Source organism: Vigna unguiculata, chromosome 11 (genome assembly GCF_037176805.1).
Source record: "Vigna unguiculata cultivar grain cowpea cultivar isolate G323 ecotype 2 chromosome 11, ASM3717680v1, whole genome shotgun sequence".
NCBI lineage: Eukaryota > Viridiplantae > Streptophyta > Magnoliopsida > Fabales > Fabaceae > Vigna > Vigna unguiculata.
This window is the reverse complement of record NC_140802.1, coordinates 3,893,110-3,904,513: the sequence shown is the minus strand read 5'-3', so window position 1 is coordinate 3,904,513 and position 11,404 is coordinate 3,893,110. Positions and strand designations below refer to the sequence as shown.

General features: G+C 35.7%; 1 protein-coding gene and 1 pseudogene across 1 annotated transcript; both read left to right on the top strand.

The window, feature by feature from the left end:
• The first annotated feature begins 407 nt into the window (after positions 1–407).
• Positions 408–4,570, top strand: LOC146880871 (putative disease resistance RPP13-like protein 1). The gene has a single exon (XM_085668912.1). The coding sequence runs from the start codon at positions 735–737 to the stop codon at positions 4,275–4,277; it is 3,543 nt and encodes a 1,180-aa protein (XP_085525038.1). The 5' UTR covers positions 408–734; the 3' UTR covers positions 4,278–4,570.
• Positions 4,571–7,849: 3,279 nt separating this feature from the next.
• Positions 7,850–10,094, top strand: LOC146880870 (putative disease resistance RPP13-like protein 1; annotated as a pseudogene).
• Positions 10,095–11,404: the final 1,310 nt, after the last annotated feature.

Genomic DNA, 11,404 nt, shown 5'->3' with positions numbered 1-11,404 from the left:
AGATATACCGATTCACAATGTATGCTTAACAATATAGTTGTTGTTACACTCCGAATCATTCTTAATAAGCGAATCACCTACGCTAAAAGAAAAAAGAAAATAGGAAATGAAGCCATTTCATATTGTTGAAAATATTACTTAATATCTTTTTTATTTAAATTAGTTTTTAGAAAATATTTCAGTTTTAGAGATATGTGTCAGTTTTAGAAATTTGTTATTATTTTAGATTAGGAGTGAGATATTCTAAATATTTTATACTTGATATTTGTTATATTTTGCTCTATATATAGAGTATATCAATAAAATACAAAAATATGTTCCTCCGTATAACATATTACATATATCTCTCATATATCTCATATCTCTTGTATTTTCAAAAACCCTAAAAATCCCAACAATATTCATGTATGATGTAAGTGCCTTGTATATATTTATTCATAAAGCAAGCCACCGAAATAGACTAATTCACTAAAGTTGGTACAAATTTCGTTGAAATAAAAGAAAGCAAGTAAAGCAAAGTTGATACGCTCCAAAGTTTATCAAACCCACCTTGTGCTGTCCGGAATAAACAACAACTAATGCTATCTGGCCATTAGTCCTTTATTGAAGTAAAGTCATCTCCAACAAAATACTCACTCATTCTCTTTTGTCAGTCCTTCATTCACCTAACTAAGTTTCACTTCCAATTTTCACAATCCTTTCTTCTCTTCGTCTTAGCCACTTCCTTTGCAACCATGCCCGTCCTAGAAACACTTGGTGGTGCTCTTTTTGGTGCTCTTCTTCAGGTGCTATTTGACAAGCTGGATTCTCATCATGTTCTGAACTACTTTCGTGGGAGAAATCTGGACGGGAAGCTGCTGAAGAAGTTGAAGAGGAAGCTGATGGACATCAATGCTGTGATTGACGATGCAGAACAAAAGCAGTTCAGTAACTCATTGGTCAAAGAGTGGCTTGATGAGGTCAGAGACACGTTGTATGATGCAGAGGACATATTGGATGAAATAGACTATGAATTCTCCAAAACTGTGTTGGAAGCTGAATCCCAGACCATTTCTAGCAAGGTACGCAGTCTTGAGTCCAAGATGATAGAAGTCTTGGATGATCTAGAATCTCTCTCAAACCAAAAGGTTGTTCAAGATTTCAAAATTTCTAGTAGTGTTAGACCTGGGTTGGATAATAAAGTGTCGGAGAAAAAAGTTGAATCAACATCGTTGGTGGCCGAAGAGGTTATTTATGGTAGAGATGAGGACAAAGAAATGATCCTTAGTTTGTTGACATCTGACACCAATGATAATAAGCTATCAATACTTTCTATTGTGGGTATGGGCGGGGTGGGTAAGACCACACTTGCTCAACATTTATACAATGACCCAAAGACCAATGAACCTAAATTTGATGAAAAAGCTTGGGTCTGTGTTTCTGATGTATTTGATGTTTTGACGGTATCAAAAGCAGTTTTTGGGGCTTTCACTAACTCAAGAGATGATAGTCAAGGCCTAGAAATGGTTCATAGAAAATTGAAAGAGAGATTGTCAGGAAGGAAGTTTCTTCTGGTTCTGGATGATGTTTGGAACGAAGACCGAAACCAATGGAAAGCATTACAAACTCCACTTACGTGTGGAGCTAAGGGAAGTAAAGTTCTGGTTACCACACGCAGTAGCAAAGTTGCTTCTATCATGCAGTCAAGCTACATACACCAACTAAAGGAATTACATGAAGATCATAGTTGGCAAGTTTTTGCAAAACATGCATTCCAAGACGAAAACTCTAAGTTGACTTCTGAGATGGAGGAGATTGGCATGAAGATTGTTGAAAAGTGCAAGGGATTGCCTCTGGCCCTCGAAACGTTGGGATGTCTCTTACACACAAAGTCATCTGTCTCAGAGTGGGAAAGTGTATTGAGAAGCGAGATATGGGACTTACCGACAGAAGATAGTCAGATCATCCCCGCTTTGTTGTTGAGCTATTACCATCTTCCTTCTCATCTCAAGAGATGTTTTTCTTATTGTGCGTTATTCCCCAAAGACCATAAGTTTGACAAGAAGAGCTTAATTCTCTTGTGGATGGCTGAAAACTTTTTACAATGCTCTAAACATAGTAAGTCTCCAGAAGAAGTAGGTGAACAGTACTTCAATGATCTATTATCAAGGTCATTCTTTCAACAACCAATTGGTTACAGCAAAAAAAGTTTTGTCATGCACGACCTTCTCAATGATTTAGCAAAATATGTTTATGGTGAAATCTGCTACAGGTTGGGTGTTGATAAAGCAGAAAGAGTACCAAAGAAAACTCGTCATTTTTCAACTGTAATCAATCCTCTTCAATATGGTGAGAGTTTATGTGATGCTAAAGGGCTACGGACATTTGTAACCTTTGGAGGGGACTGTGAAATGTCAATACAAGAGTTGATCTCCAACTTTAAGTTATTACGGGTCTTATCATTGTCTTCGTGTCATAACATAAAAGAGGTGCCTGACGGCATAGGAAATCTGATACATCTTCGTTCAGTAGACCTTTCAAATACATACATAGAGACACTTCCTGACTCAATGTGTTTACTATGTAACTTGCTAGTGTTGAAGCTGAACAATTGTTTATATTTAAAGGAGTTGCCCTCGACATTGCATGAACTCACCAATTTGCGCTGCCTTGAACTTTTGGGAACTACTTTAAGAAAGGCTCCAGTGCTTTTAGGAAAACTGAAGAATCTGCAGGTATGGATGAAAGAGTTTAAGTTCAGTATTCGACATCTGGTAGAACTTGATCTTCATGGAGAGCTGTCAATTCAAAATCTTGAATATATCATGAATCCCTGTGATACATTGGCAGCAGATTTGAAGAATAAAACACATCTTGTGAGGCTACGTTTAGAATGGAATTTCAAGAGGAGCAACGATGATTCAATAAAAGTAAGAGAAGTAGTTGAGAATCTGCAACCTCCCAAAGATTTGAAGTACTTGTCAATCGATGGCTATAGTGGCACAAAATTTCCAAGTTGGTTGTCTGTTAATTCTCTGTCGAATATGGTGTCCTTAACCTTGAAGTCCTGTAAAAATTGTCTGTGGTTGCCTTCCCTTGGACTTTTAACAGTTCTTAAGTACTTGAAAATTGACGGCCTTGATTTTATAGGGAGGATAGATGCTGATTTTTACGGGAATAGCTCTTCTTCATTTCCTTCCTTGGAAACATTGATCTTTACTGATATGAAGTATTGGGAAGAATGGCAGTGCATGCCGGGTGCTTTTCGATATCTTCAGAATCTATATGTGAAAGATTGTCCCAAGCTGAAAGGGCATTTCCCAGAGCAACTTTCTCATTTAAAAAAGCTATTTATTGAAAACTGCAAACAACTTGTGGCTTCGATTCCCAGGGCAGTAGAAATTGAAGGTGTTAAGATGGAGGCATCTTCATTTGATATGATAGGGCCCCTCGTGTCTCATACTCCTTTAGAATGCTTGCGTATTGATTCTTGTCCGGGGATGAATATTCCCATAAACCATTGCCCTTTCCTTCTAGAATTGCATATCAGTTATGGTTGTGACTCTCTCACGACCTTCTCTCTAGATTTGTTCCCAAAACTCAGGCAACTTGTATTAGATAATTGTTGTAACCTACGGATGATATCGCAGGAGCACCCTCATAGTCATCTGAAGTTTCTGGTAATTGCAGAATGCTCTGAATTTGAATCATTTTGTAATGAAGGATTATTTGCACCTCAGCTTGAGACATTTCAAATTAGTGGATTGAAGAAATGGAAATCAATGCCTAAACACATGTCTGCCCTCCTTCCATCTCTTCATCGGTTGTGGATTATCGACGGTCAAGGACCGGAGTTGTCTGAGGGGTGTTTGCCATCAAATCTAAAAGAAATGTATCTCTGGAATTGCTCCAAAGTTGTTGGCTCACTAAAGGGGGTTTGGGGAGCCAACCCTTCCTTAAAATGCTTGAGTATTCGCAAAGTGGATGTGGAGAGTTTTCCGGGTGAAGGTTTCCTCCCACTCTCTCTTACTGAACTGGTAATATTTGATTGTTCAAATCTAAAGGAATTGAACTACAAGGGTCTTTGTCACCTCTCCTCTCTTCGTACATTGTCTCTTGAGGATTGTCCAGTACTCCAATGCTTGCCAGAGGAAGGTCTTCCCAAATCCATTTCAAATCTCTTTATTTCAGATTGTCCGTTGCTCAAACAACGGTGCAAGAAACAACAAGGTGAAGACTGGGAAAAGATTGCTCACATTGAAAACATAATTGTTGATCAAGAACAGGTAAACATATAAGACGAAACACAAGTCTTACCGGTGCACAAATTCCCATTCATCAGCTTCCAATTCTACACACTGTCTTTGAAGCATTTCAAAGAAAATCTCATTAGTGCAAATATTTTAATCTCTAGCTTACTACTCAACTTTTCTTCTTTTAAACTCTAGCGTATCAAATTTTCTCCTGTACCTTAATTAATGTAGTAAATGGAGCAGCATATAATGTATTTTGATGATTAAAATAAGGAACAAATCTTATTCTATCACTACTTCTCGCAAATTGGATATTAGATAAATAGATAGATTGGATTCATTTTTGTGTTAGTTGACAATGTGTTAGTTAGACAGTTTCAAACTTAACATGTATATACACGCCGTGTCCCTTGTCCTCTGTCTTTTCAATTTAACCCTCAGTATATGTGTTCGTGTCGTATCCGTATCCGTATCCGGGCAACATAGCTTGACAATTGACGGCCTTGATCATATTCGGAAGATAGATGATGATTTTTATGGGGATAGCTCTTCTTCATTTGCATCGTTGGAAACGTTGGACAGCTCTGATATGAAGGAATGGAAAGAATGGTTATGCATCAAACGTTGGTTCTTTATTAATCTAGTACTTCTCATTCCACAGCTTCCTATGATGTGGGTTGCGCCTCTTCTCAACTATAAAAATTCCACGCATATTTTTTCTGTTAATATGGAATGGATGGTTGCTGTTTTCAATGTTTCTTGAATATAATTCCAAAACACTGTATTCGGACAGAAATTCTACAAGAACTCTTATATACGAATTACTGACAGTATTCTACTTTGGGTTCTTTAAATTTTGTCCACCGACATATGTAATGCTTAACCGTCAAATTTTTGCTATTTAGTTATTGGTTTGTACAATAATGTATTTTACAATTACTGAAAATTCCTTGGACTTTAGTTTTGCAGACACATTCAATTCGACCAATCTAACTGATTTGCGGATATCTGAAGAGAGTGATGGCCAACTTTCAACAAATGCACTTACACAAATTGTTTATCTCATCTATAAACAATCGGTCACTTTAGATATCAATGTACCGAAAATTTTGATAATTAATATTATTGATTAATTTAAAATTTAGTTTATAATTAATTGTAATTTTTTATTTATAATAATAACTAATTTAAAGATTAATATTTTTTAATTTATAAATTAGTTATTATAGTAACCAATTATTTTTTGATTTTAGGATTGCTATTTAAATATTTTCTTATGGTGGTACAACTAATTTTCTAACTGGATTATGGACATTTTTTTTATATTGAATTTAAACTATCAATTCCATAGGTTAATTAATCGTAAAGTAAATTCATAAAAATCCAATTTTTCTCATCAAAATCACTAAAAATGAACTTGTAAAGGGCTCTCTTAAGTTATATGATCCCTGGTATGCAATCATCTCCTAAATTAAAATTTCTTCACGCTTTTTGTGTCATAAATTTTAACCATGTTTTATTTTGTGATAACCGGTTATGTTAACAATACGAAGTATTGTCTTCTTAAATAGTAGCCGTCAATTGGTTCAGTCCACACAACTTGGTTTTGATCCACGTGAGTTGTGGCAAAAAAAGTTCACAAGACCAAAAAGCACACAAAAGCTTTGTGGGTTAGGATCAGCCTATAAACTTTCTTTTTAAATATGAAAAATATATTATTATTTTCAATTAAACTATTAAATTTTCGGTTGAAGTCGGTCTGATTTGACAATCGACCTTAGATCATCCATCTCGTCAATCGACCCGACTCGGCAAATATCAGTAGGCTGATCTCGGTTGTCGATCTGGTCCGATTCAGCCATGGCACGACTCATCATGGTTGGTCAACTATTTCGATTATGGACCCGGGTCGGCTTGTCTCGATTGTGGACCTCGGTTGATCGGTCTCAGACATCAGCCTAGGACAGCTCGTCTCAGTTATAAACCCGGGACGGTTTGTCTCGGTTGTGACATTTATATTGCATGACCTTATAATATAGTTAAAAGTGATTTTAAAATTGATCGAGGAAGTGTTTCTAATGCAGAAAATGATCAACATAAAGATCCATGATTGAAAAATGTTATTTGATTTTCATTTTGTCTAATTTTATGATTGTGAACAAAGATGCTGTGATGTTTCCTAGTTTCACCTAAATTGTGTTATTTTACATTATTTTATCTTCAAATTGTAAACTATGTACCTCTTTCTTTAATGAATGTTATATTCAGAATAAAACTACCACTTTAGAATATTTGTCCTTTATCTTTTCCATTGTCTTACATATTTATGTGCATTAAAAAAATTAATTTACGTGCATTAAAGAAAACAACCGATGAAATTAACGAGGGTTTGAAACCCAAAAAAAAAAAAAAATACTAAAATTGATGACTCATGCAATAGGGGTTTGAAACCCCTTCGAAGTACCGGGGTTTGATCTGCTATATAAACAAGAAATTAAATAAAGCTCTAGAATTAATGAATCAATAAAATTATTGAAAAGATGAACAAACTCAATAATAGACTCTAAGGTTAACTTCCACAATATGCAATAAAGAAATGAGAAACATATCGGTGCTTTAAATTCTATCCTCTTGAAATATATATTAACATGACTTTAAGTCTAACACAAATAAATTAGGGACATTAATTTTGTTATAGCTAAGCACTTTATTTATTTGCTGCATAGAATACCCTTAACTTCTCTAAATAAATGAGATATAAAAAATATAAAAGTAAACAGAATAATGAACTGATTTAACCCTGTCAGAATTTTTTTTGAACTCATTTAGCCGTGATTATTTACATAGAGACTCAGTCCATGTAAATAAATCAGAACACCAACACAGGAAAACGATGAAAGCAGAAATTAAAAAATGATAAAAATATAAAATATCATGTTTTTCTATTGTTCAGTTTCTAAATTGAAATAATCGTGGACATATGTTACTTTTCATCAATACAACTCAATGTTTGGCATTATTGTTGTCATTACACTCCAAATCGTTCTTAATAAGTAAACCATTTACGATAGCTAAAAGAAAAAAGAAAATGGGAAATGAAGCGATTTAATAATTATGTATGATGTAAGTGCCTTGTATATATTTATTCATAAAGCAAGCCACCGAAATAGACTAATTCACTAAAGTTGGTAGAAATTTCGTTTAAGTAAAAGAAAGCAAGTAAAGAAAGTTGATGCGCTCCAAAGTTTATCAAACCCACCTTGTGCTGTCCGGAATAAACAAAAACTACTGCTATCTGGCCATTAGTCCTTTATTGAAGTAAAGCCATCTCCAACAAAATACTCACTCATTCTCTATTGTTAATCCTTCATTCACCTCACTAAGTTGCACTTCCAATTCTCACAATCCTTTCCTCTCTTCGTTTTAGCAACTTCCTTTGCAACCATGCCCGTCCTAGAAACACTTGGTGGTGCTCTTTTTGGTGTTGTTCTTCAGCTGCTACTTGACAAGCTGGATTCTCATCAAGTTTTGCACTACTTTCGTGAGAGAAATCTGGACGAGAAGCTGCTGAAGAAGTTGAAGAGGAAGCTGATGGACATCAATGCTGTGATTGATGATGCAGAACAAAAGCAGAAAGAGTACCAAAGAAAACCCGTCACTTTTCAACTGTAATCAATCCTCTTCAATATGGTGAGAGTTTATGTGATGCTAAAGGGCTACGGACATTTGTATCCTTTCGAGGGAACTGTGAAATGTCAATACAAGAGTTGATCTCCAACTTTAAGTTCTTACGGGTCTTATCATTGTCTTCGTGTCCAAGCATAAAAGAGGTGCCTGGTGGTATAGGAAATCTGATACATCTTCGTTCTCTAGACCTTTCAAATACACACATAGAGACACTTCCTGACTCAATGTGTTTACTATGTAACTTGCTAGTGTTGAAGCTGAACAATTGTTTATATTTAAAGGAGTTGCCCGCGACGTTGCATGAACTCACCAATTTGCGCTGCCTTGAACTTATGGGAACTTCTTTGAGAAAGGCTCCAGTGCTTTTAGGAAAATTAAAGAATCTGCAAGTATGGATGGATAGATTTGACTTCAGTATTCAACAACTGGGAGAACTTGATATTCATGGAGAGCTGTCAATTATGAATCTTGAATAAATCGTGAATCCTTGTGAGACATTGGCAGCGGATTTGAAGAATAAGACAAATCTTGTGGGGCTAAGTTTGGAATGGAAATTGAACCTAAACAATGATGATTCAATAAAAGAAAGAGAAGTACTTGAGAATCTGCATCCTCCTAGACATTTGAATCACTTGTCAATCGATGGCTATAGTGGCACACAATTTCCACGTTGTTTATCTGATAATTCTCTATCGAATGTTGTGTCCTTAACATTGAAGCACTGTAAACATTGCCTATGGTTGCCCTCCCTTGGACTCTTGACATTTCTCAAGCACTTGACTATTGGATAGGGAGGATAGATGCTGATTTTTATGGGAATAGCTCTTCTTCATTTGCATCCTTGGAAACGTTGAGTTTTACTCGTATGAAGGAATGGGAAGAATGGCAATGCATCACTGGTGCTTTTCCCAGTCTACAATGTCTTTCGATGAAGTATTGTCCCAAACTGAAAGGCAAATTGCCAGAGCACCTTTCTGAATTGAAACAACTAACTATTGAGTATTGTGAACAACTTAAGGCTTCAATTCCCATGGTGGTGTCTATAAAAAATCATGATGTGAAGATGGAGCCAACTTCATTTGATATGACTGTGCCCCTTCTATATCATACTAATCTTAAAATCCTGTGTATTGTTTCTTGTCCGAGCATGAATATTCCCATAAACCATTGCTACCCTTTCCTTGAAGAATTGGTTATCAGTCATAGTTGTGACTCTCTCACGACCTTTCCTCTAGATTTCTTCCCAAAACTCTACCATCTTCAATTATATGAGTGTCGTAACCTACAGATGATATTGCAGGGTCATCCTCACAATCATTTGTACCGTCTGAATATTGTAAGATGCTCTGAATTTGAATCATTTCCCAGTGAAGGATTATGTGCACCTCAGCTAGAGAGATTTTCGATTGAAGGATCGGAGAAATTGAAATCAATGCCTAAACGCATGTCTGCCCTCCTTCCATATCTTAACCGTTTGTCCATAAGAAACTGTCCGAACGTGGAGTGGTCTGAAGGATGTTTGCCATCAAATCTAGAAGACATGCGTCTCAGTAATTGCTCCAAGCTTGTTGCCTCACTAAAGGGAGCTTGGGGAACCAATCCTTCCCTAGAATTGTTCTTTATTGGGAAACAGAAAGTCGAGTCTTTTCCGGGTATAGGTTTGCCCTCACTCTCTGTTAATAATCTATCTATAAGGGATTGTCCAAATCTTAAGACACTGAGTATTTGTCCCCTCTCTTCTCTTAAGAATTTGAGTCTTGATAATTGTCCAATACTCCAATGCTTGCCAGAGGAAGGTCTTCCCAAATCCATTTCAGACCTCATAATTGAAGGCTGCCCATTGCTCAAAGAACGCTGCAAGAAACAAGAAGGTGAAGATTGGGAAAAGATTGCTCACATTAAAAACATATGGATTGACGCAGAACAAGTAAACATATAAGAAGGAAATTACCAGTGCACTCTTTCTCATGTGCCTACATTGTCATCAGGTTACAATTCTGTTTTAGTGTAAATATTATAATCTCTGGTTCACCACTACGCATCCACTTTTCTTCTTTTTAATGCAGTATTATCAATATCTACTTTTGAAGTTGGATGACAATGCTTATGTTTAGCCAAGTGTGAGAGTTCTGGTGCCAATTTTGTACTTTGTAGTTGTTTGTGGTCGGTTTCATCCTTCTTTGTTCATGCTTACATGATATGATTTTTGTTTCGGATAATTTATTTTGAAAGTCAATTGGAAGAATATGTATATATTTCTACTTAAAATGTTTCAGGGATTCCAAAACACCATATTCTGATACAAGTTCTGTAAGAAAGTGTTACATACGAATTACTGCCAAGTTTCTGGTTTGCATTCTTCACATTATATCCACATACATAATGCAAAACCGTCAGATTTTGCTGCTGTTAAGAAATTAGTTCTCGGTTTGAAGAACAATATATTTTAAAATTAATTAAAATTCCTTGAACTTTTATTTTTCAAACACATTCAATCCAACCACATTAGCTCACATCCGAAGGCATCAAATATGTTGCAGCTAATATCATCAAAATACAAGGCATAAGTATTGTGAAATTATAATCACCAAAAGTGAATTTAAGCCTAAAAATAAATAGAGATAGTAAAACAAATTTAATAAGCTCCTAAACATCATCTGAACCCAAATTGTTCTATTGGGAAAAAAACAAGAGCTACTGCTACTTGGCCATCCGTCCTTTGTTGATGTAAAGCCATATCAATCATCATTACCATTTCTCAGTCCTTCATTCAGGTAACTAAGCTGCACTTCCAATTTTCACAGTCCTTTCTTCTCATTGATTTGGCCAATTCGTTTTCAACCCTCCCAATGCAAGAAACACTTGGATGTTCTATGGTTAGGGTTCTTTTTAAGCTGCATTTGAAAGGCTAGATTCTCATGAAGTTATTGACCACTTTCGTGGAATAAATCTCGATGAGGAGGTGCTGAAAAAGTTGAAGGAAGCTGATGGGTTTCAATGACATCGTTAATGATGCAGAACAAAAGCAGTTCATTGGTCAAAGCATGGCTTCATGATAATAGAGACGCGTTGTACGATGCAGGGGATCTGTTCGAGCAAATAGACAATGCATTCTCTAAAAGTGAGTAGCCAAATTCTACACCAGTGCTAGCAAGGTACGCGGTTTTGCGGTTTTGAATCCAAGATGATGTACAATCTCTCTTAAACCTATGTTTGAACAAGACAATTCAAGAGAATAATTCATTTATTTGGAATATTAGAAATTCTTTGGAGAAAAAATGACAGGTTTAGATAAGAAAATTAGAAAGGAATTAAAATCAAGAATATTAAAAAGATATTTCAAATAATTACAATAATAGAATTTGAAATTCACTCAAAATATCAATCAAGAAAATTCAAATTTCCGGAATTGTGGAATTGTTCATTTGTTAGGACCAAAAAGGTCTACACGTCCAAAAATTTGAATAGGTTCAGGTCAAAAGTCA